The following is a 26,892-nucleotide window of genomic DNA, read 5'->3' as shown; positions in this document are numbered from 1 at the left end:
TACATAGGCAAGCACCACAGCTAATAACATTCATCAATCAGAAATCACTTCCTGCTACAGTGCTAATCATAAATTCTCTCCTCACCAAAAGAAGCACCAACTCCACGAAGCTAAGAAAAAGCCTCACACACGCGCACACACACAGGATGAGTGGAGAAGAGAAGGTGGTGTGCGTGACTGGAGCTACGGGTTACATAGCATCATGGCTTGTGAAGCTCCTGCTCCAACGTGGGTATACTGTAAAAGCTACAGTTCGTGACACAAGTCAGTGCACACATTCTCTTTCTTTCTCTCCAATTTGTATTACACATTTGTATAGTATATAAAGACATCTCTTTGTACCAATTCATTTTATGCAAGAGCTTGAAATTTCCAAAATCTTCTTCTTCTTCTTCTTCTTCTCTCTCTCAAAGTTTTTATTTATTTATTTATTTAATTTTCATAGCCTCTGCTCTAATTTTTCTTCTTTCAATGTGTTATTCCACTTTTTGATTAAAGCTTTGCATCATCTAAATCTCAACAAAGATCTCAAATTTTCAAAGGCCTAATGCTATTATACAATGATTAATTACTGATGGTTTTAAAAACTTGAGCTATTAAGAAATAATGAATTTAATCATTGAAGATTTCTTACTTTGAAAGGTTTGCAGAAGAACAAAAGGAAATGTTAAACAACCAAACCAGTGTTATTGGTTCAATTAAGATTTAAAAGATTTCGTTTAGAAGAATATCATTTCCATTCCCAATTGAGCTATAAGGCTTTGGTGGTTCAGTTATTTTATTTTATTTTATTTATTTAAAGGTGTAAACTAATCATTTAAATCAACTTATTAGTATTTACTGAAAATACACACATGATTTTGGTATTTAGTATATAAATAAATGATGTTAATAATCCAATGATTCAATTGACACTTTTTGGCATCTCTTATCGTCTACTTATTTGTACTTTTATCCCCCACACCCAACTTTAATTTAGGAAAAAATATTTGTTGTAAATGTCCCCACCCACTTCACTTTGCGCTAGGGGTATGCATGGGTCGGGTTGGGTCGGGTTGAGGAGATTTTTTGACCCAACCCACCATGTTGGGTCAAAAAAAATTCAACCCATCACATAAGTCCAACCCAACCCACATGGGTCGGGTTGGGTCGGGTTGAACCCATGGGTTTGACAAAATTTTAATTTTATTATTATTAAATTGAGTAAAAAAAAATATAAATATTAATATATTAAAAAAACTTTTTTTTTTTTATACAAGATAGAATTCTACTCTAACCTAATCTAAATGTATATGTATATGAAGCTCCCTCCTGGAGACTTGAACCCCGGCCCTTGCCCCCTCTACACTCCACAAGCACTTATACTTGTGGAGTGACCATCACACCAAGGGAGTGCGGTAGTATTAAAAAAACTTAAAGATTAGTATCAATGTAACTCCATAAAGGCTCAACACTAATGACTAAACAATAATAGTAATTTATTAGAATTTGTGTGAACTAATTGGCTTTTATATAGGATAGGAAGAATTGGTTATTTAAAAAAATTTATTAATTATATAATATATTTTTTATATATATTAAATTAGTATTAGTAGGAGGAATTGAGAAAATGTTGCTCTACAGCTGGTTTTTAAAATAAATTATTAAATATATAATATATATATTTAAATATATATAAGTGCCCTACAATTGATTTTTCTTTTAAAAATTTATTAAATATAAAATATATTTTAAATATATATTAAATATAGTGGGTCGGGTTGGGTTTGGTGGGTTTGTAATTTTATGACCCAAACCCAACCCGACCCGCTATAAATTTTTTTTTTATAACCCAACCCAACCCACCAAGCCTAAAAAACCGACCCAACCCAGTGGGTCGGGTTGGATTGGGTCGGATTTGGTGGGTCGGTGGGTTTTCTGCACACCCGTACTTTGGGCATCAAAAGCGAGTTACAACTAACAAATTGTCTACATAGATCTACTGTGAAAAATGATACACCAGAAGTCTTCATTCCCTCGGTCAGCCACTTTCTTGAAAACCTTCATGCTTATCATGTGAACCATAGTGAATTTGTGCACACAATAGGTGGGACATCAACGGGGTAACTGGGTAAGCAAGGTTTTCTTTTTTTTCTTTTTAATAAATAGCGTGGCAAGTAAACTAACCGTCATCGTAAATGGAATTGCCTTTACACGGTTTATCTTATATAGCATGATAGCATGATAGCATCTAATGGTAGATTTATATGGTTTAGTCACAATCATATTGCATATGTAGTGTGCATTATTATCCCTTACTCTCCTTTTTTGGATGAATGAGAGATATGTTGTTAACAAGAAACTAAGTACAAAACCACAGAGCTAAAGAGCTCTAATCACCCTGCACTCTCTGCACAGCACACACAAAGACTAGAACTTCAATAACCAAAGAAATAACATAAAGCTCCCAAAAAAATACACAAATAACAATGAGAGAGTAATATTGCACTCCCACCAACAACAAATACGCTAGGTCCAGTAACATAAAAATAATAATAAATAAATAAATAAAAATAAAAAACAGAACTTCAAAACAAACCACTGATCAACTCCGTGCTCAAGATTCTTATTAAGAATTATTCTAGGAATACCCCAACCCCAGAATAAGGTTCTGTTTAAGGTAGAGTTCTTGAAATTCCCTATAGCAACCACTTGTCTTTTAACTTCCCATCTTTTCTCACCTTTATTATTCATGCAGCGCTTGCTACTAATAATTTAGCATTTCAATTGAATTCTCTGCATATATATTCCACAGAGGATCTGAAGAAAACTGAGCATTTACTTGCACTTGATGGAGCTAAAGAAAGACTAAAATTATTCAAAGCAGACTTACTAGACGAAGGATCTTTTGATTCTGCAGTTGATGGATGCCAAGGTGTTTTTCACACTGCATCACCTGTTTTAATGACAGCCAGTGATCCACAGGTTCATCTTGCATTATCATTTACTTGCCATATGCATTGTGGAATGTATAATCATCTAAAAAGCACAGGTGTGGATTTGGGTTTGGGTGTGGGTGTGGGTGTGGGTGCAGGTGTAGTGCGGTGATTCGGTAATTTTTGAGAAAGTAGGATACAAGTGTGGGGATACGTTTATTAAAAAATTATTAAATATATTTTTATTTATATTTTCTATATATTGCTAAGCATAATTTTTCATATAATGGTAAATATGTACCAATTTAAGAGCAGTAGTAGATAAGGAACCTTTGGGATCAATTTAATATTTATAGCCGATATTTAAGGGGGTAAATTTTGAAAAATAATATTATTTTTTAATGATAAGTAATTATTTAAATTGATATAATTACCAAATTATTTGGGAACTTAAAAAAAAAAAAAAAAAAAACAAATAAGATGTGGAAAGGGAACAGAAAGGGGAAAGAAAACACTAGAGTCAGGTACGTTTTGCCTTGTTTTTTTACTTTTTATTTATTATTATTATTTTTATAAAAAAAACACTTATTTCGGCCTGAATCGGACCGATTCAGGGCTGTTTTGGCCCGTTTGGTACCGAATTGGAAATTAAAAAAAAAAAAAAAAAAAAAAAAAAAAAAAAAAAAAAAAAAAAAAAAAAAAAAAACGGATTCACCTCGGACGAGTGTGCAAACTCGTCAACGGCCGCACGGCGCATCTATGCGTGTTAGACGTGGGTGCGGCACTCTTGGAGATGTACCCGTGCTTCCCAAATAATCATTGTGATAATTTTTCTTGTAATATGACGAATGCTAAATTTGTCTTAAATCATTTAGAAAAACTTAAAAAGATCTCATATCAGATTTCCTGTTTTAGCAACCTGGTGATTCTTTCTTTTGAGCATGTGTCTTGGACAATTCAATGCTCAATACGTTAAAGCAAAATAGTGAAACGGGGTAAATGGGTAACATAATTATGTTCTTTAATTTTATATTCTAGAAAAGCGTTTTCAAGCCTTAATCCAGAAGTAGAGACTAGAGAGGATGTTGAAATGTGAGGAGCTGTGAAGCTAATCTATAGCTTGAAGAAGAAATGTACAAGGTGAAGTCAGAGGCTAAAACTGCCGAATCAAATGTTGCATAAACTACACTAGTTTAGTGTAAATACTTGTTGTATGTTTTTAGACCCCTTGAAACACAATTGGATTAATCTAGTTAATTAGCCAAGTTATTACTTAATCCAAATTCCAGATCTAGGTTATCACAATCAAACAATCATATCATACATAGCAGCGGAAATATAAATAACACAATGATATTATAACCCAGGAAATCAAACCGGTAAAAACCTGGGGAGGATTTAACCTAACTATCCTTAAGGAAAACTTGAATCCACTATGAAAGAATCGAAATTTTATAATAGCGACTTAGACCACTAACATCCTATTGCTACCCACCAGTAGAAATTTACTGACACGACCACGTGCAAGCTCCAAGACCACGGACACCTTCTTTCTTGGATTCTTCAGCAAGTACAAGCACACCCACTTGTGTTTCTTTAAGTTCTTTAGTGCAGCAACTGAATGATCATCAAGTTCTTGAAAGAATTTCCTTTTTGATAATCCTAAACTTGTGTAAAGGAAAGCTTTTCACAGATCTCACAAGAGATTTACACAAACCGCAATATGAGCAACTTCTAAAACGTGGCTAGGGTTTGCCTGATATATCTAAGGCAAAAACATAAAACCCTAAACGCTTTAATGAACTAGGGCTAAGTTGGAATTCTGCAGAAAAAACACATTTTGCCCGATTTTCAATTGATCGAGCCAGGCCGAAATGCACTATTAATTCTGCATTAGCTTGAATCCAACTTTACATAAAAGACACAACTTTGAGCAAGTCTTAACAAAACTAAACAACCTATTTTGATCATGGTTTGCCAGCAATACACATTAGAGTTCTAAATACATTAGTTCCTAAGTTTTTAGAACCTAACAAACTCTCCCTTTGGCAATCCATGACAAAACACAACTAAAAGCTCAAAGTTTACAAAGAAAAGCCCTTTACAAAAAAATGCTATAAAAAATCCAATCCTAATTACTACCCATTAGTTGCAAGTGTAGACAGCAGCTCAATTGAATCAACCTGTATATTTCCTGAAACACTAAACAAAACGCATAAACATATGTGTGAAAAATACAAGTAAACAAAGTAAGTTTTTGATGTCACTCAACACAAAATAAAGACATATATCAATGAATAACTCATAAATATAAATCAATAAGCAGTGAAAACAAGAAACACATAAAACAACAACAAAAATATATCTCCCCCTAACATGAATAGCCCAACAAAAATACATCAAGAGCCAAAAAAAAGTAAACACAAAGTGAAGCACCTAGATACAATCTAATCTCCACAAGCTCCAACAAATAAAAAAACTCTCCCCCTGAAAACAAAAACCTCTACAAGTGTCTCAAATCCCTAAAAGTACTCCCTTTTTGTGATGGAATGTCAAAAAGCAATCAAAATCCATCATTAAAAGGAGGTGGCGGTGATGATCATCGAAACTGTGCCAACTCTGCTCGCAAGGCATGGATCTCATCGAGCACATCCACCAAAATCTGTCCATGAGCCGCCTGAACGGTCAAGACATGATCTAACATACGTCAAATGTCTAAATCATCCGAAGTAGCCGGTGGAGGAACATCAGCATCAGCAGCAACAGCACCAGATGCCATAGCCGTATTAACACTTGTAGAAGAGGGAGGAGGGGGAATAGCACCAGAAGACTCACCTCTAGGACGCGTAAAGCCAACTCTCAAACAAGCAGCCCTCTACCTAAAGAAGGTGGCACCTATGGGAGCTATAACATGAACTGGCTCACCAGCAGGGAAATCAACTAAACCGAGAAACAACAAAATCCTATGAATGAAAATAGAATGGATAAGAGCATGAGCTATGGCAAAACTCCTATGAACTTCGTTCAAAGAACGAAGAAACAAATGAGGAAAACTAATAGACGTACCAGAAACAAAAGCGTACAAAAACACACATCGCTCAAGAGGGATGGTGTGAAGATGAGAAATAGGCCATAAAGAATGACACGCTATCCTAAAGAAAAGATGGATAGTCTCAGTAAGCTCAGCAGACGTGATCAGAGAATCAGAACCCTACTAGATAGAAGACCCAGTGATGAATGACATAACGTCATCAAGGGGTGGAGACTCCTCATAAGGATAAATAGGCTGCCTAACGACCGGAACCGCAAGAGCTTCAGCCACTACCCTAGGGGTAATGGTGAACTCAACACCTTGTATCCAACTCTAACAAGGGTGTTGGAATCATAGACGTGGCAAGAGAGATTCGAGAAGAACTCTCTAATCAAGGCGATCGGGGGTGGATGATCTACCTCCAACAAAGACAAGCAACCTCTACTCTCAAAGTTGGCCCAAATGGCAAGATCAACCTTATCTAACACAACAGAACGCTCAGCCCAAATCTTTCTCTTACAGTTTAGTTTCTCATAAACCTCTCTGCTTTTGTCATTCCGAAACAACTCACTCCTAGAGGGAGACATAGAGGAAGTGGAGGGTGTCCTATGGGCTTTAGTCTTCCTAGACATGATGCGAGGATAAGGACAAAGACACAAAGCAGAAAAGAAAAAACCAAGGGGAGACTGCAAGTTAGCACAAAAAAAATATAGAACAAAAATCTATATGATGCATGAACAGTTAAATGTCATGATGCATGCTCTAATGCAATGAAATTAAGTTCAAATTAAGTTCAAATTCACAAAATTGGCTTGAGCATAGAGTTTCTAACAAAAACCCCAAAAATTTTAGAGAACCACTTGTTCAATTTGAAAAAATTGATCAATTGATCATCACACAAGATAGAATACAGTTTATAATGATCAAATACATCAATCCAACAAGCCAATTTTATCAATATGGACCTAATTGAACAAAATCCCCAATTTGGATACATACAAGCCCTAGAAATTTCAATTTCTCAAAAATCAACAAATTGATCAAATTAAACCATCAAGATCAAGTTTATAACATCCTAGAACAAAAACTCATTGATCAATTTTAGAAAAAGTGGCTTAAATCATCAAAAACCCCCCAAATTTGAATAGTTCCAAAAATCCCAACAAAATGCATGAAAAAATGCATGAAAACATGAAAATAAATGCAAAAGGAAGGGTATAATGGACTTACCGGCTTAGAGAGAGGAAAACCTTGCAAAAAGAATGGACGAAAACGACAAAAATTTGAGATTGAGCCTTGACTGAGTCGTATGGAGAGAGAAAAGTTAAAAGAGCTTTTTGAAAAAGTGTTTGACTGAACTGAAAATCATTTTTTAAAAAACTTCTCATACGATTTTCGATTGATCGAAATCTTAGATTCAATCGATCGATCGAAACAAACAAAGGCTCACCTAAATTTTTGAACCAATTTTGATTGATCAAAAAACAAACTCGATCAATCGAAACAGATAGAGACTCACAGAAATTTTGAGAAAAAACACAGTTAAAAAAAAAAAAAAAAACAAACAAAACACACACACACACACATTTTAGGAACATCTCAAAGCATTGAAATTGATGAACAAAATGCATGAGTATGTGATGAAATACTTTTCAAAAATAACAATTTTTAAACCCAGTTTTTCCAAAATTAAAATTTTCAAATATTCTCCATAAGTTCTCAAGCATCAAAGCTATTTTGCATAAAAACTCAAGGTATTGCAAACTCTGTTGGTCAGACCAAAAACACACAGTAACATGTATAATGTTTAGCAAAGCGTAACTTGTGTAGTGTGTGCAACCAGTAAAAGCTTGAGATACATGTGAGGTGATATGTGAATAGCAATCAATCACAAGGTCTACAAAATTCATCACATAGGATTTCAAAAAGACTATCACCAAAAGAGTTACATCATATAACTCCCACATCTCCTAGATCATAAGCTTGCAGTCATGTAAGTTTCTTAATTTTGTCTCATAATATACACACAAATTTTAATTGTTTAGAAACTTATTAAAAAGCCGGGATAATGTACACACCAATTTTAGCATTTATTTGATTTAGCTTTAAGTCCAATAATGTACACACCAATTTTAGCATTTAACCGAGGCTACACCTTATGATCTTTTTGTGCATGTGCTACACTTTCTCGAACAAAAAAATCTTACAATATGCACTAAGGTGTTCATGATTGGCTAGTAAACAGTGGTGAAATGGTTATTTATACATTTCTCAAAATGTTCAAGTCTGACAGTAAAAAACATGTGACTTCAAAATCAAGACAAAGTGATCAAAATCATAAACATCTTTCCCACACAACATGCACTACAAAGCTTCAACTAGTAAAGTGCAATAAGTAAGCTCATCAAAGCTAAACAAAGTACAAAAGATATATTATGTGAAAATAAATTGACCAACCTTGTTTTCAAAACCAAAAAAATAGTGCAAAAACACAATTTGCTTCCTTTTTCTTTCTTTTTATTTTTTTAATTTGAAAAAAAAAACGAAAACAATCTAGAATGAAATGCATGAATGTTATACAAGACAAATCCTAGAAACAAAGAAAACAAAAAACCAAAGAACAATAGTCACAAATAATATAGCAATGAAACACAAGGACCATGTCAGAATGACTTAATTAGCTTGAGCCTTTTGCATCCAAAACTTTTTAGATGCACCACAAGCATTAGAATTCTTATTTACATGGGAATGATTTCCAACTCCAAGATTGGAATAAAGGTTTAGAGCCTTTACCAACTCACCAATGAGTACCATAGGATCTTGTGCTTGAGGCACATATACTTTTGGTTTGTTTGCTCTCTTAGTAGCTTGCAATTTGTAACAGTTTGGACGAATGTGTCCAGACTTTCCACAAAAATGACAAACCCATGTAGGCTTATCATGTGACTTGTCCTTAGAAATGGTAGACTTCTTAAGTTTGGACTCTTTAAGATCAATCCTAATCTTCCTAGGAGATGTAACTTCTAAGGGTTTGACAACCTCACTCACAACCTTACTCACAGGGGGTTCAGAAGAAGATGAAGGAATAAAGATAGTGGAATTGGGTGCAGACACATTGATGCTTTCTACAAAACCTAACCCAATTTTGTCAAAAGGAGACTTTTGAACACTAAGCATATGATCAAGTTTGGAATTAGCAGACCTATTAGTTTGTTCTCTAGTAACAAAAAGCTCATGTTCCAAATTCATAACTTTATTAAGTAAAAGCATGTTCTCAGTCTTCATATTATTCAAAAGTTCAGTAACATCAAACAAATTAACAAGCAAATTTTTCTTATCAAGCTCAAGAGATGCAATTTTCTTCAAGCCTAATTCAACATTCATAGCATCCTTTGCAGTAACTTTGCAAAGTTTATTGTAGGTTTCTTGAAGATCTGCATCCTCAGAGAGTTCTCCATCAGAAGGGTTCTCTTCAGCAGATACACTTTCATTTACTACAACTGTAGCAGTGAAAGCAATGAAGTTTCCGTCCTCATCACAACCAGACTCATCATTAGAAACTTCACCATCACTAAGGATTACAGCCATAGCCTTACCCTTAGACTTCAAGTAAGTAGGGCATTCAGATTTCATGTGACCATACCTTTGACATCCAAAACACTAAGGACCCATAGAATTATTAGAAGATTGACCTACTTTTTCTCTAGGTTTATTAGTGTTGTTAATCTTAGTGGGATCATTCTTCCTAAAGTTTCTAGGTTCAGCAGTGTTCTTATTTCTTGCCCTTCTGTTGTTGTTTTTAAGGAAATTTCTAAAGTTCTTGACAAGGTAAGCAATCTTTGTAGCAGAGAGCTCATCATCAAATCCACCAACATCAACATCAACATCATCAACTGACTTAAGAGCCATTGATTTGGATTTGCTAGTCTTAGGTAGATCTAACTCATAGGATTGAAGAGATCCTGCAAGTTCATCAATAGGGATGGAGTCCACATTCTTGCTCTCAGTGATGGCAGTCATTTTGGGTCTAAAATCTTCAGTCAAAGATTTAAGAATCTTCCTAACAATTTTAGGTTGATCATAGATTTCACCCAAGTTATATGCAGAATTAACAATATCATTAAGTTTAACATAGAATTTATCAAAAGATTCATCATCAAACATCCTAATACTTTCAAATTTAAAAGTTAATTGCTGTAATTTATTGATTTTAACTGCCTTTGTGCCTATGCATAGTCTGGAGGATATTCCAAGCAGTATGAGCAACATCAACATTAGAGATTCTCTTAAATTCCTCCATAGAAACAGTGTTAAAGATAGAATTCATAACTTTGCTATTGAACGCGGCTGCTTCTTTTTGAGAAGTTTGCCACTTACTAACAGGAGTAGTGGGCTTCTCCCATCCGTATTCGATGGAGTTCCAGACTCTCTCATCAATTGATTTCAGGAATGCTTTCATCCTTACTTTCCAATAAGCATAATTATTCCCATCGAAGTAAGGAGGAATAACAAGAGAATGTCCGTGTTCCATGACAACAGGAGTCAAGGATCAGCTCAGTGATCAAAAGATCAACAACAAGAGAGCTACCTGCTCTGATACCACTTGTACGTTTTTAGGCCCCTTAAAACACAATTGGATTAACCTAGTTAATTAGCCAAGTTATTACTTAGTCCAAATTCCAGATTTACGTTATCACAATCAAACAATCATATCATGCATGGCAGCGGAAATATAAATAACACAATGATATGATGACCCAGGAAATCAAATCGGTAAAAACCTGGGGAGGATTTAACCTAGCTATCCTCAAGAAAAACCTGAATCCACTATGAAAGAATCGAAATTTTACAATAGCGACTTAAACCACTAACATCCTATTGTTACCCACTAGTAGAAACTTACTAACACGACTACGTGTAAGCTCCGAGACCACGGACTCCTTCTTTCTTGGATTCTTTAGCAAGTATAAGCACACCCGCTTGTGTTTCTTTAAATTCTTTAGTGCAGCAATTGAATGATCATCAAGTTCTTGAACGAATCTCCTTCTTGATAATCCTAAGCTTATGTAAAGGAAAGCTCCTCACAGATCTCACAAGAGATTTACATAAACCGCAATATGAGTAACTTCTAAAACGTGGCTAGGGTTTGCCTTATATACCTAGGGCAAAAACATAAAACCCTAAACGTTTTAATGAACTAGGGCTGAGTTGGAATTCTGCAGAAAAACGCATTCTGCCCGATTTTCAATTGATCAAGCCTAAGATTCGATCGATCGAATCAGGCCGAAATGCACTATTAATTTTGCATCAGCTTGAATCCAACGTTACATAAAATACAAAACTTTGAGCAAGTCTTAACAAAACTAAACAACCTGTTTTGATCATAGTTTGCCAGCAATACACATTAGAGTTCTAAATATATTAGTTCCTAAGTCTTTAGAACCTAACACTTGTAAAGCTACTTGTAGTGTAGTTATATTTAATTCGTTGGTTAATATTGACAGGTGTTAGTTGATGATTGGTTCTAGGTAATTGTTAGTTAGTTAGAAAGTTTGTTAGCCACTTTCCCGCTCTGTTAGTGTATATAAACTCAGAGATTAGTGTGATCATATTATTCAAGCATTTGACAAACACAAACTCTCACTCTCTCTCTATCATGACCTCCATAGCCAAAGCTTGAAACTTTGATATGGTCAAAGCTGACTGGCTCAGCAAGTTCAGATTTTCATTGCTGTTATCCCAGTTTCAATTCTTAATTTCTTTTCATCTTTTCTTTTGATTTTTCATTAGAATTCCTTTGATTCTAGGTCAGAATTTTGTCTTCTCTGAGTTGAATTTGTACGAAATCTTTTTTGATTTCTTAGTCAATGTAGTTTCAATCTTCTTCTGGATTCTTCAAGATTTGATTGAATTTCTTTGATTCTTCAAACTTGATTGATCACCATGAGCACTCAATCTGCCTAAACTTCAACAGCAATACCTGCTCATCCTCAACTTCAACTTTGGGAGATTTCTTCAAGCCCATAATTTCTTCCTAAAAGTGATAATCTTGGTATGACTCTGGACCCAACCTTTGAATGAAGAAAATTATAATACTTGGAGTAGGTCTATACTAGTGTCTTTGGATGCAAAAACTAAGCTTGGTTTCTTTGATTGATCCATTCCAAAACCTCAGTCTGAATCTGATCCTAGTTATATAGCACGGTGTAAGTCTAATAGCGTGGTTTTGGCTTGGTTATTCAACTCTCTTACAAAGGATATTTAGACTAGTGTGATCTATTTAAGTCTGCTAGAGAGGTCTGGCTTGATCTGTTACATAGGTATTCTCAAGGCAATGGCCCTAAGATTTTTGAGTTGAGGAAAGCTGTGAGTTCTTTAACTCAAGAGGATTCAAGCATCAATGCTTATTACACCAAGTTTAAAGGTGTTTGGGATGAGTTTTCTAACTATAAGACCTGCACTTGTGGTCATTAAGATAAAGAATGTACTATGGCATTTCTAATGGGACTTAATGAGATTTATGCAGGAGATAGGGGACAGATCTTGCTCATGGGTCCAATTCCTCCATTGTCTAAGGTGTTTTCTCTTTTTCTTCAAGATGAAAAAGCAAAGAAAAGTAGGATCTGGTCATGTGGTTCAAGCTGAATTTGTAGCTTTGGTTTCCAAAACAACAAATTTATATTAGAAATCTTCTTCCACTTATGGCAAGGGCAAGAATGGTAGACCTCAATGCACACATTGTGGATTGATGGGACATGTAGTAGACAATTGCTACAAATTGCATGGATATCCTCCTAGATATAAGTTCAAGGGTAAAGGTCAAGCCTCTACCAACAATGTTGCTATTTCTGCTATAGATAACATAGTGGATGACAATGTTTCTCTCACTCGTACTAAGTATCAGCAATTCTTGAGTTTATTGAATTCCCAATCTCATTTTGGCACACAAGGCCCTCAAGATTTGGCTTCAGAAAGTCATCAAGTAGCTAACATCATTGCTCAACCCACAATGGGATTTGCTGGACATGAAATGTCAGGAATCTCTTTCCAAAATCTTTCTAAACTATCTATTAATTCCTTGGAATATTCTGTTTTTTCTTCACATGTCAAGACTACTTTCATTACCTCCACTGACTGGATTCTTGATAGTGGAGCCACTGATCATATGGTCCACTCTATCCATCTTCTCTCTTCTATTACCTTTTTGGTACATATTTCTGTTAATTTACCTAATGGTGACATTGTACAAGTCACCCATATAGGTACTGTCAAACTAAGTACCACATTGACATTAGACAATGTCTTTGTGTTCCAACTTTTTCCTTTAATCTTGTTTCCATTAGTAAACTCACCCAAAATATCCATTGGTGTTGTCTTTTTCTTTCCAATTTCTACTTCATTCAGGATTTATAGCTTTGGAGGATGATTGGGTTGGGTAAGAAGCTTGGTGAAGTGTACATTCTGCAGAATTCTTCAACTAGTTTTCCTGCTTCCATCCCCACTATTCTTTCTAAACTTGTACCTGCTTCTTTTAAGGTTTCCGTTCATTCTTGTAATAAAACTTCTGTTGTGGATGATTCCAATCTGTGGCACTACAGACTTGGCCATCCATCTTCACAAAGGATGCATTTGTTGCAAAACTCTGTATCTTCAATTTCATGTTGCAATAAAACTTCTTCTTCTTGTATTGTTTGTCCCATTGCTAAACAAAGAAGGTTGCCATTTACTCCTTCTCATATTTCTAAGTCTAGCTTTGATTTGGTTCATGTAGATATTTGGGGACCATATTATGTACCTTCTTTGAATGGTTTCGAATACTTTCTCACAAATATGGATAATTACAGCAAAAGCACTTGGGTGTATTTGATGAAATCCAAGTTTGATAAATCTATTTTAATTCAAAACTTCTTTCACGTGGTAACTACTCAGTTTAATGCTTCCATTAAATTTTTAAGGTCTGATAATGGACCTAAGTTTGCAATGTCATCATTCTTTGCTTCAAAAGGTGTACTTCATCAACTTTCTTGTGTTGAAACACCACAACAAAACTCTATAGTTGAAATGAAACATCAACATTTCCTGAATGTGGCTAGAGCTCTTAGGTTCCAAGTTAATTTGCCTTTAAAATTTTGGGGATATTGTATTCTTACAGCCATATACCTTATTAACCGAATACCTAGTCCCATACTTCATAATCTTACACCTTTTAAGAAGCTTCTAGGCCATCCACCTTCCTATTCTCATTTGAAAATATTTGGTTGCCTTTGTTCTGCTTCTACCCTCACTAGAAACATAACCAAATTTGATACTAGAGCCAAACCTTGTATATTTCTTGGTTATCCCAATGGCATTAAAGGTTACTTCCTAAATGGTTGGATGCAATGCAAGCTGAAATTGATGCTCCCTAAGCTAATCATACTTGGGAATTGACTGAGCTTCCACCTGGTAAACAACCCATTGGTTGCAAATGAGTTTACAAAATAAAGCTCAAAGCTCATGGTTCCATTGAGAGATACAAAGCCAGATTAGTTGCAAAGGGGTATACTCAAACTGAAGGGGTTGATTACTATGAAACATTTTCTCATGTGGTGAAGTTTGTTACTGTCAGAACTCTCCTTGCCTTGGCAGCTATCAATGGTTGGCATCTAGCCCAGCTAGACGTCAACAATGCCTTTCAACATAAGGAGTTGGATGAAAAGGTTTATATGCTTCCTCCTCCAGGGTTTGGCCGCAAGGGGGAGTGCAATCAAGTGGTGTGCAGGCTGACTAAGTCCTTATATGGACTCAGACAGGCTAGTAGACAATGGTTTGCTTAGTTGTCTTCCATTATTATTCAGCAAGGGTTCATCCAATCCAAGTCAGACTATTCAGTGTTTACTAAGGTTGAGAAGTCTTCAATCATCATTTTTCTGGTCTATGTGGATGATATCTTAATAGCAGGCAACAATGAGGTAGCTGTAGATGATTTCAAGAAGTTCTTGGACAACAAATTCAAACATAAAGACCTTGGATTTTTAAAATATTTCTTGGGTCTTGAAGTTGCAAGAACTACAAAAGGGATATCTTTGTGTAAAAGGAATTATACCCTAGAGGTTCTTTTTAATGTAGGTTTTTTAGCAAGCAAACCAGCACATACGCCTATGGAACAATTTGCAAAGTTTAGTAGTATAGAAGAGACAAATATGGCTGATCCTGGTATGCATAGAAGACTTATAGGAAAACTTTTGTACTTGACTTTGACCGAACTTGACATTCGCTATGCAATTCAGAAACTAAGTTAGTACATGGGCTCTCCTAAGCTTCCGCACCTTCAAGCTGCTTACAAAGTTTTAAACTACTTGAAGAACAGTCCAGGATAGGGTCTTTGGCCAAAATGGCCCAATACCATGTTTTTTTGAAATTTTTAGCAACAGAGCACTGTTTCGGAAATAATTTGGGATCTACCACTTTTTGTGGTACTCGAGCTCACCAAGCTCGAGTACCACATTTTTCCATTCCACCGTCGCCCCATATTCAAGGAGCCTTATAGTGGCGTTTTTAAGCCCTATAGTGACGTTTTAAAGTCCTATAGCAGCGTTTTCCTGCAAATTTTTTTAAAAGTGTGATTGGCCCATATTCTGGGTGCCCTATAGTGGCGTTTTTAAGCCCTGTAGTGACGTTTTAAAGCCCTATAGCGGCGTTTTCCTGCAAAATTTTTTTATAAGGGTAATTGCTCTGTTCTAGGATCCCTATAGTGGCGTTTTTAAGCCCTATAGTGACATTTTCGGGCCCTATAGCGGCGTTTTCCTGCAAAAGTTTTTTATAAGTCCCATACCAGGTTCAAAGGGCCCTATAGTGGCGTTTTTAAGCCCTATAGTGTCGTTTTCGGGCCCTATAGCAGCGTTTTCTTGCAAAATTTTTTTATAAGTCCCCATACCAGGTTCAAGGGGCCCTATAGTGGTGTTTTTAAGCCCTATAGTGACGTTTTCGGGCAACTGTTTTTTTTTTTTTTGAGAAGATGTTGACCAATGAAAAGATGGTACTCGAGCTCACCAAGCTCAAGTGCCACAAAAAGTGGTAGATCCCAAATTATTTCCGAAACAGTGCTCTGTTGCTAAAAATTTCAAAAAAACATGGTATTGGGCCATTTTGGCCTAGGGTCTTTTCTTCTCTGCACAGTTTACTTTACATCTAAAATCCTATTGTGATGCTGATTGGGCAGGCTGCCCTGGAACTAGAAGATCCATTTCTAGTTTTTGTGTTTTCTTGGGAGATTCTTTAATCTCATGGAAGTGCAAGAAACAACAAGTAGTGGCTAGATCATCAGCAGAATCTGAATATAGAGCAATGGCAGCTATGACCGGTGAGTTAGTGAGGCTAATTGCTCTCTTGCAAGACTTTAGTTTTAGACACTAATAGTCAGCCTCTCTTTACTGTGATAGCAAAGCAACCTTATACATTGCTGCCAATCCTGTCTTCCACTAAAGAACAAAACATATTGAGATTGATTGCCATTTCATTAGGGAAAAAGCACAATCAGGGACAATTTGAACATTTCATGTGCCTACTAAACATCAACTAGTAGATCTTTTCACAAAGCCTTTTGGCAAGGTTCAATTCTTCAAGCTCCTTTCCAAGATGGGCATACTCAATATATATGCTCCGTCTTAAGGGGTAGTGTTGAAATGTGAGGAGCTGTGAAGGTAGTCTATAGATTGAAGGAAAAATGTACAAGGTGAAGAGAGAGGCTAAAACTGCAGAATCAAATGTTTCATAAACTACAGTCGTTTAGTGTAAATACTTGTAAAGCTACTTGTAGTTTAGTTCTATTTAATTCATTGGTTAATACTGTCAGGTATTAGTTGATGATTGGTTGTAGGTTAATTATTAGTTAGTTAGAAAGTTTGTAGCTATTTTCCCGCTCTATTAGTGTATTTAAACTCAAAGCTTAGTGTAATCATATTATTCAAGCATTTAACAAACACAAACTCTCTCTCTCTCTCTCTCTCTCTCTCTCTCTCTCTCTCTCTCTCTCTCTCTCTCTCTCTCTCATGACCTCCATAACCAAAGCTTGAAACTTTGATAGAGAACATTGCAGAGAGCTCTCTCTCTCTCTCTCTCTCATGACCTCCATAACCAAAGCTTGAAACTTTGATAGAGGACATTGCAAAGAGCTCATAGTAATAATTCATTGAATTAGACAATGGAGTAAATCATAGTTATTAAAAACCCGATTGGGAATCCAATGACCTGGTATGTAGAGCAATTTGGCTGTTTAAATAGATCATTTATGCATAAGAGATCGGTCAAACCCGACGAGTTTGTGGTGACCTGCGTAACCCAGATAAGTTTTTATGACCCAGTTGGTTTTGTGAATTTTGTAAAATTATATCTATAGGTTCATTTTATTGACTTCTTTACTATTTTTTTTTTTTTTTTTGAAACCGAAAACATACTTTCATTAAATCATAGAAGCATCAATGTTTACAAACTCAACAGCAACAGATGGAACCTCTTCCATCCAAAATAAATCAACATTCACCTGTTTGGCATACCTAGCAAGCTCATGTGCTACCTGATTACCATTTCTTTTAGTGCAGCTCACAGACGACCATTCCAAAGCTCCTACCAGGTGCCGGATGTCTCCAACGACGTGGCCAATGGCTGACTGGTTCTCCGTACCGGAAGCAATCCACCTTGTAGCATTAACACTGTCCCCTTCCACGACAAGCCTCGTGAAACCAGCATCAATAGCGAATTCCAGCGCCTTGCGGCATGCAAGTAGTTCAGCCAAATCACTTCCCTGTACCGCCGGACCTTTAACTGTCATTGCCACCATAACTTCTCCAGTATAATTCCTGATCACTGCATCGAAGCCAGAACTAGCAGAGTCCTTAAACACCGCAGCGTCATAGTTAAGCTTGTACGCATTATGTGGCGGGGGTATCCAGCGCATTCCATCAGTCTGTACCGCCTGCCGAGTCGCTCCAACTTCCACAGTCGCCTGAAGACTCACCTGTGCTTGCTGAAACTCCTCAAGCAATTCAGATGCACGCCTATTCAAGCAGCCCGGATCAATTAAGTTGCCTCCATGCACAACTCTATTCCGCTGGTTCCAAATCAACCATGCCTGCACCAACCACAATTCGACCTCTGTTCTGTCCAGCCGGTCAAGCAAATACTCCAATAAAGCAACAACATCAATCTGACCCGTACCACACTTCTGCAATGCCCTTACACTCCCATACCATACATCCTGCGCTACTGAGCATTCCCATAAAGCATGGATAGCTGATTCTTGGACTAAACCACATAACGAACACACATCATCCGTTAACACCCGTTTCTTCTTGAGGTTCCTTCTAGTAGGGAGAATATCATGACATGCCCTCCACCCAAACACCTTAATCTTATTGGGAATCCGAAGCTTCCATATAGCAGCCCACACTGGACTACCACCATTACTTGATGATGTTTCAGCCCGATCCAACTTCCACACCTGAGCTTTGGCAACCTTATAGGCTGACTTCACTGTGAAGATACTATCCTTATTATGCTTCCAAAAAATAGAGTCAGATACTAGCCTTCGACTTAAAGGTATATTGCAAATAGCTTCCCCCTCATCCCGATTGAAGTGAGCCATAATAAAATCTCGGCGCCAAACATGGATATCTTGGTTAATCAACCCTGACACCCACTCTTCCTCTTCTTCATCCCTTACTGACAAAAAGGGCTTATTAGTAGGATACTCAGGAATCCACCTATCTCGATAGACATTAATAGAAAGTCCATCACCCACTCGCCAACAATGTCCCAATCTCAAAATAGGCAAGGCCGCCACTAAACTCCGCCACACAAAAGAACAGTTAGGTGATTCTGAAGCCTCAAGTACTGAAGATCTAGGGAAGTACCTTGCTTTAAAGCATTGATAGACTAGGGAAGTTGTATCAATTAATAATCTCCACCCCTGCTTGGCCAACATAGCTAAATTAAACGCTCTCAGATCCCGAAACCCCATTCCACCATCCTTCTTTGACAAAGTCATTTTATCCCAGCTCTTCCAATGAATTTTCCGTTCATTCCCTACCTGGCCCCACCAAAATCTAGCACATAAGCCATCCAACTCCTCACATAATTTCCCTGGAAGCTGAAACACGCTCATTGTATACGTTGGAATAGACTGAGCAACTGCCTTAATGAGAACTTCTTTCCCAGCTCTAGAAAGCATCATCCCCTTCCACCCCTTTAATTTTTTCCACACCCTATCTTTAATAAAAGAAAAAGTATGGTATTTTGCCCTTCCAACAAGGGTAGGCAAACCCAGATATGATTCGAACCGAACCACTTCCTTCACTCCCAGAATCCCCAATGCCTCTTGCTTCTGGCTAACAGTGGTATTATTACTAAAATACACTGAAGACTTTTCCAAATTTATGCATTGTCCAGAGGCTTTAGCATAAACTTGAAGGATGTCAACAATAGCATTAATCTCTGCTGGTGTGGCCCTACCAAAAATCAATGAATCATCTGCAAAAAGAAGATTAGTTATCTTTGGTGCACTTCTACAAATAGATACCCCATGCAGACTCCCTCCATTCTCTACTCTATCCAATAGCGAAGTAAACCCTTCAGTACATAGCAAAAATAAATATGGTGAGAGAGGATCACCCTGACGGATTCCCCTAGAAGGCAAGACATTACCAAATGGTCTCCCATTTACTAGAACAGAGAAAGACGTCGTTGTCACACAACTCATAACCCTTTCTATCCATGTTTCAGGAAAACCCAATCGCTGCATAACCCCCTGAAGGAAAGGCCACTCCACCCTATCATATGCTTTACTCACATCCAACTTCAATGCCATATACCCTTTTTTTCCTTTCTTTCTGCAGTGCATAATGTGTAGTGTTTCATATGCTAACAACACATTATCAGTAATAAGACGCCCAGGGACAAAAGCACTCTGAATGGAAGATATGATACTAGGTAACACCTGCTTCAATCTATTTGCTAAAACTTTAGATATAATTTTGTAAATCACATTACACAGACTGATGGGCCTAAAATCAGACATTTTCTCCGGATTCTTCACTTTAGGAATCAGCACAATATAAGTATGATTAATATCAGGCAACATATGACCATTATTCAGAAAGTCCAACACCGTATCAACCACAGAATCACCCACAACATGCCAAAATCTTTGGTAAAATAAAGCATTCATACCATCAGGTCCAGGCGCCTTTGTTGGTCCCATTTGGAACAACGCTATCTTAACTTCATCGGCACTAAACTCACTGGACAGGGTATCATGCATCTCCGGTGTCACCTTCCTGGGGATCGCATTGAGGCATTCCTCCATCTGGTCACAATTACCTGCACAAAATAAATTGTCAAAATAGTCAGTAGCCACAGTAGCTATCTCCTCCATCTCCTCCACCCAAAGCCCTTGTTCACCTCGAATTCCCTTAATAAAATTTCGCCTTTGCCTCTGGGAGGCTTTTGAGTGAAAGTATTTAGTATTTTTATCTCCATGTTTAAGCCACGGGATCCGTGACCGTTGTGCCCAGAAAACTTCCTACTTTAGTAGCAAATCATCCAGCTGTTTACTAACACTCAAATATTCGGCCTTTGATTCTTCAGTCACTACTTCAACACTATTCAAAACCTCCAAACGGTTTTGGAGAGTTTTAATTGCTACATCATTCGGCTCTGACTTTGAAGATCCCCAAGCTTGCAACTCCTCACCACAGAACTTAATCTTGTCCTTTATTGAAGCTAGGCCCGATACTCCCCCTCCCACCATCTCCCAAGCATCTTTAACCACTCCGCCACAATCCTCCCACAGTAACCAATTTTCTTCAAATTTAAACCCCTTTTTAAATTTTTTCTGAAACCTTTGAACACTCTTCACATGCACCAAAATTGGCAAATGATCTGATGCATGGGGAGGAAGATGGGAAACTGTAGATATCGGAAATTTTTCCCGCCACTCCCTAGTTGCCACAGCTCTATCAAGTCTTAATTTGGTATTAGCTACACCTGGCCTCTTATTAGACCACGTGTATGTATACCCTTTATATCCCAAATCCTCCAAAGAACAGGAATCTAACACAGTCCTGAAAGCATCAATCTCTGCTGAATTAGGAGGCCTTAAACTAAATTTTTCTGCACTATTTAGAATAGCATTGAAATCTCCTGCACACAGCCATGCACCATTAACAAAACTCCTCAGATGTTCCAATAAGTGCCAAGATTTTTCTTTGTTCTGAGCCTCAGGCCAACCATAAAAGCCAGTAAAAAACCAAACAAACCCATCCTCTTCAGTGACCTTCATCAGAATGTGATTAGGTGAATAATTAACCAGATCCATCCCAACTTCCTTCTTCCATAGTAAAGCCAATCCACCTCCTGCATTTGGTTGTTTGACTATAATTTTATTCTGAAATTGCAAATCTCCATACAAATTATCAAAACTTTCCTTATCCAGACGTGTTTCCATAAGAAAACACATAGTGGGAGCTTGTTCCCTCACAAGTTTGCGAAGGCTTCGACTTGTCCAAGGGTTCCCAAGCCCTTGGCAGTTCCAACATAGCAACCTCATTGCTCCTGGCAAGGGTGGTCATCCACCCCCGCCGATCTCTCAAACACAAAGGCTTCCCCACTCTCTAATTTCCCCCTCTTAGCTCTTCCCTCATCTTCCTTCAAAATTTGGTTCCCATCAAATTCTACTGGCATTAGCCTTTTACCATTGGACGGTACCAGCAACTGTTGCAAGCTTCCAAGCCCAAAGTCCATCCTTTGGAATCTAGTCCAAGAAGACTTGGGCTTACTAACATATAGCCCATCAGAATTTTTCTCACAGCCCATCTCTTCCCTACTTAAGCCCAACATCTTATTATCATGTGCTTTGCCCTCCAGCCCACTAGGTAAGGCAGCCACGTGGTTTAACTCATCTTCTTTCAGCTCAGTTACAGACTTGGCCACGTCAGCAAAGCTACTCTCCACGACACCTGCATGAGCGTGAATTCCTCCCTGACCATGCGGCGTGATTCCTGCAAATCCGGAATGGTTTCCATCCTCGTCTCTAGGGTTTCGACGCTGTCCAACGTCCGCCGCCTCAACTCTGCTATGGTCCAACGCTTCTGCACACCTGATCGGATCTCCCTTCGAACTGTACCTACCGGCGCCGGATGTTTCACCACTCCCCTCTGGACTGTATTCAGCCGCCCCTACCTTTCTTTCAACCGGACCACTCCTTGCTCGACCTCCCATAGCTTTAAGGAAATCCCCATATTGGTAGTCGACCATGCCTCCATTCTTTGTCGCCGCGAAGTGTTCTGCACAGTTCTTCACATCATGGCCAAGCAAACCACAGTAATGGCAGAACAGCGGCAACCGTTCATATTTAAACTTCACCCAATGTTTTACTCCCTCAGACCCTGCAATGAAGCTTCCTCTACGAATGGGCTTCGAAATAGGTAGCGCCACTCTAACCCTCATGAAGTAGTGTAACTCGTCCTGACCTTTCCTCTGTTCAACTTCTTCAACAGTCCCAAGCCGACTCCCCACCTCCCTGGCAACTTGTGATGTAAACATGTCAAGCGGCGCCCCCCATATCTGAATCCAAAAAGATGCCGTCTCCATGGTTATATTCTCAACAGTCATGCCTCTCGTCCACCTCTTTAGCAGTAGTAATTGGTTGTCGAAAGTCCACGGGCCACCTCTGAAAACCCTATTCAACTCAAATTCAGATGTGAATTTAAATTGAAACAGGTTTGGCCCTACCTCTGTGATTCGTAGCCTATCCTCTAAACCCCAAGCCCTTCTCATGGTATACTTTGCGGCTTGCTTGTTCAAGGTTTTACATGTTAAAAACTTACCCATCAAACTGAGGGTGCAGTCCTCAATGGCTTCCAACCGTCCTTCATCAAAGATTGGAATCACCTCTTCCTCTTCCGTAGTCAACTTAATGTTCTCCATGCCATACATGACATCATCCGCCATGGTAAACAATATCGCTCGCCCAGACTCACTGCTAAAAAAACCAAGATGCCCTAGACCTAAGTCCAGGGAGGGAGAGACTCGTATACACGAGAGAGAGAGCTCCACAGGGGAGAATAGGTATCGACTTCTTTACTATTTAATGTGCTATAATATGGTAATTTAAAGAGGATAAAACCTGAAAAAAAAATTAAAAAAAAAAAGAAAAAAAAAAAAAAGCATTTCTCTATCTATCTGCCTACCTCCAAGACTCACATCCTACCAAAAGACTATTATATTATTGTGAAACCTTGATTTTGAATTACAATGGCTAGTTTAATTTAGGCAAATGCCTATTTTAAAAAAAAATTAAATGTATATATTTATGTTATGATTTTTCAAAGTTACTTTCAAGTGTGTGTGTATATATATATATTTTATTTGATCTTGCGGTTCAATCAATGACCCTCTGGTTGTGCTGGTGACATAGTAACCCAACTCATATTGTGAAACCTTGATTTTGAATTACAATAGGCAGTTTAATTTTGGCATATGCCTATCTTTTTTAAAAAAATTAAATATTTATGTTATGATTTTCAAACTTATTTTTAAGTATATTTAAAAAAAAAAAAAATTTATTTGGTCTTTCAACTCAATCGGTGATCTAATGACTTGGCTCACTAAATCAATGTCCAGGTCGGGTTTAATAACTACGGAGTAAATGTATATATTATTATCTACAAAGACATAAGAGAAGTTCTACCATATTAAACAATAATAAGAATGGTACATGATAAACTTGTTCAATGAAGTGTATTTAATTTATCCAATATTATTATGCTTTTGATAACTTAGTTTCATAAATTTGTTCTTATGGGAGCTACTTTCATATTTTCTTATATTTCAGTCGCAATTAATTGATCCGGCAGTGAAGGGAACACTTAACGTTCTCAGATCATGTGTAAAAGTTCCTTCTATTAAGAGAGTGATTTTAACATCTTCTGTTGCTTCAGTTATGTTCAATGGGAAAACCTTGTCCCCTGATGTGGTTATTGATGAGACTTGGTTTTCGGATCCAATTAGTTGTGAGAAGTTGAAGGTGTGTATCTATCTGTTATATTGCTTTTTAAGTGTGTCTTTATTAGGACTATCACATATAATTGATCTCAAGATACCTTTAATGAAAGATCTAAGGTAATGTTCTGATGATGATGTTACAAGAAAAATAAAAGTCATAATATCTTAACTTTATACATGTAGTTCAGTAATTATAGCTGTTGTTTGAGAAACATTAGAGAATAGCATCATAAATTTTGTTACCTTGCTTCCTCATGAGAATATATCCATGCCAATTTCTAGATTCTTTTTACTCTTTCTTCTAATAATACTTTCCTAAATATTTTTTAATGTAATCATTTCACCTAGTAATTTATTTTATTTGCTAGAATCAGATTAAAAAAAAAAAAAAAAATTCTATGTTTCGATACTTCTAAACATAAATTGTATGGATTCCTGCTCTAAGTAAAATGAGACATATAGCATATTATTATTATTATTTTTTGGTCCAACAATTAATTACGTACTGACCATGAAAGGATCTCTCATTCGAAGTTGTTTTTGTTTAATTTTTTTATTATTGTATTTTTTCAGCTTTGGTATATGTTGTCAAAGACCTTGGCTGAGGAGGCTGCTTGGAAATTTGCTGAAGAGAATGATATTGACTTGGTAGCTATAAACCCAGGCCTTGTTATTGGTCCACTCATACAGCCAACTCTTGGTTTTAGTCTGGAGACATTTCTAAAGCTCGTAAAGGGTATTCTTTGTTCTTTCTACATAAAATTCTAAATATTCAAGTATGTGCTTCATCTCGAAAACCAAAGTTCAACATGATATTAAAAAAATGATCATTTTTTTCTCTGTACTGCTTCAAGTGTCTCATCTATTTAAGATGGCATCTGACAGTGTCGACATTTAGGCCTTTTGAGTTTGAGATGGCCCAAGTTGGCACCCATGCGGGCAGTCCACTAAGACAAAACCCTAGACCTATAGTTTTGCAATGTGCAATTGAAGTGTAATGTTCTCGATAGTCACTAATAAATACAGGCAATCAAACAATAAGGGTCTTTCTTGTGCTAGGGTTCTATGACTTCTATCACCAGATCCAAGGTCACTCCAACCAATAGGCAAGTTAGACAATCGCCTAAGGCTTCCAAGTGGAAGAAAATTCCCAAATTTTAACTAATAGAGTACTAAAAATTAGTCAATAGATGATAAATAATTTTTTTATCAAAGGAAAACTGAAAATTAAAAAGAAAAAAAGAAAAAGAAAAATTCTAAAGCTATTATAAATTTTAACTAATAGAGTCCTAAATATTAGTAAATAGATAAAAGTTAATTTTTTATCAAAGAAAAACAGAAAAAAAAATAAATGCTAAAGCTAGTATAAATTTTACTACATAAAACAGATAAACTAATGTAGCAATGAATGAGATTGGTGGACTTCAACCACCGCATTTTTGAATTGTTTTATTGTGATTAGTGACACAACAATTCATAAGATTTATGTGTGGTAAAATTTGTAGTATCCCTAGCATTGCTAAATAAAAAATTTTCTTCATGGGCTGCACTCATGGTTCCTTTTCTCCAACAAACATAAATTAAAAAAAAAAAAAAAAAAATCTCTCTCATCAAAGCAAAACTTATGCCTTGATAAAACCTAAATATAGTAGTAGTACTTGAATAGATATTAGTGGTATTGTAGTATAGACAAAGGTGATTAATTTGTTGTCTTTCTTTCTTACTCTTGGATGCAGGAACTAAAGTATTTCCTGATGGAATGTGTATATTAGTTGATGTTAGAGATGTTGCAAATGCACATATTCAGGCATTTGAGATTCCTGCGGCCAGTGGCAGATATTGTATAGTTGCAAAAGTTATACACTATTTTGAGGTTTTCAAGATATTGCATGGACTTTACCCTACTTTAAATCTACTTGAAAAGTAAGTTATTTAGTTGCATGATACTGAATGTCACTTATTGGTGCCTTTTGTGTAACATAAAAGTACGACTAAGGTGAAATAAATGTTTCATTTAACAAAATAATCATAATGATCCGTTTAATTAAGAATTTGCTTTTATCACCCATAGCAATTGTTGTGACACATCACAAAAGTTGAATAGTCACTTGTATTTTACATTTTTGGCAGATGTGAAGATGACAAGCCTTTGCTGCCAGCATACAAGATATCCCAAGATAAGGCCAAAAGTTTGGTTATTAGCTTCGTTCCTTTGGAAGTGAGTCTTAGGGACACTGTGGAAAGCTTCAAGGACTACGGCTTCCTCACTATTTGAATTATGTTACTGAAAGGGAAGTAATGCAGATTAGTACAAATAATTTGTGTATGTCCAATCTTGGCTAGTGTTTGTTGGACTAGAAGGTTCCGTTATGTTAAGATGTATGAACTGCAGTTTATCAATAAAGATGTATGAACTGTAATACTTTTATCTTTTTGCGTAAACTTATAAATCAAGTTTCACTCAATTTGTAAGGAGACATTGAATTTTAAATTTTAAATTTTCTGGAGACATTGAGATAAAAATTCAAGTCCCCTGTTCCAATAATCTGAGAAGTGTCTTAAATATATAAAATTGTTTGTCCAACTGGTGGTTTCCAAATTATTCACTCCCCATATGACAAGATTTTGACTTCAAAATTTCAATGGGTTGGATGTGATTTGCAAAATTTCTCATACAAAATTTCCAAACCTCCAATAACTTATTCAATATACAGTTGAATCCTCTACTACCAATGTCTTGCCATGCAATTAATTTCTCTACATTCGTGAATAGCTGTGAATATATTGTGATGCAAAGAATAAATGGTGAAAATGGCAACTAGGTTCTTTGTGGTATTAGTTTGATTTTTTATTTTTGATTTTTTTTTTATTTTTTTTTTTTTGGGTTTTGAAATCTGTATTTATCTG

At 36.7% G+C, this 26,892-nt stretch overlaps 1 protein-coding gene across 3 annotated transcripts; it reads left to right on the top strand.

The window, feature by feature from the left end:
• Positions 1–26,530, top strand: LOC126718049 (phenylacetaldehyde reductase-like). 3 transcript variants are annotated; one of them, XM_050420078.1, is made up of 6 exons: positions 2–264; positions 2,795–2,964; positions 23,816–24,007; positions 24,559–24,721; positions 25,722–25,908; positions 26,116–26,530. In XM_050420078.1, the coding sequence occupies exons 1-6, from the start codon at positions 147–149 to the stop codon at positions 26,258–26,260; spliced, it is 975 nt and encodes a 324-aa protein (XP_050276035.1). In that variant the 5' UTR covers positions 2–146; the 3' UTR covers positions 26,261–26,530. The 3 variants fall into 3 exon arrangements, with proteins under 3 accessions (XP_050276034.1, XP_050276035.1, XP_050276033.1); XM_050420076.1 differs by having other exon boundaries at positions 5–264; positions 2,795–2,914; positions 23,922–24,007; XM_050420077.1 differs by lacking the exon at positions 2,795–2,964 and having other exon boundaries at positions 1–264; positions 23,922–24,007.
• The last annotated feature ends 362 nt before the right edge of the window (positions 26,531–26,892 follow it).

Source organism: Quercus robur, chromosome 3 (assembly GCF_932294415.1).
Source record: "Quercus robur chromosome 3, dhQueRobu3.1, whole genome shotgun sequence".
Lineage (NCBI taxonomy): Eukaryota > Viridiplantae > Streptophyta > Magnoliopsida > Fagales > Fagaceae > Quercus > Quercus robur.
Note: the sequence above shows the minus strand (reverse complement) of the source record. Positions and strands in the feature narration are given on the sequence as shown.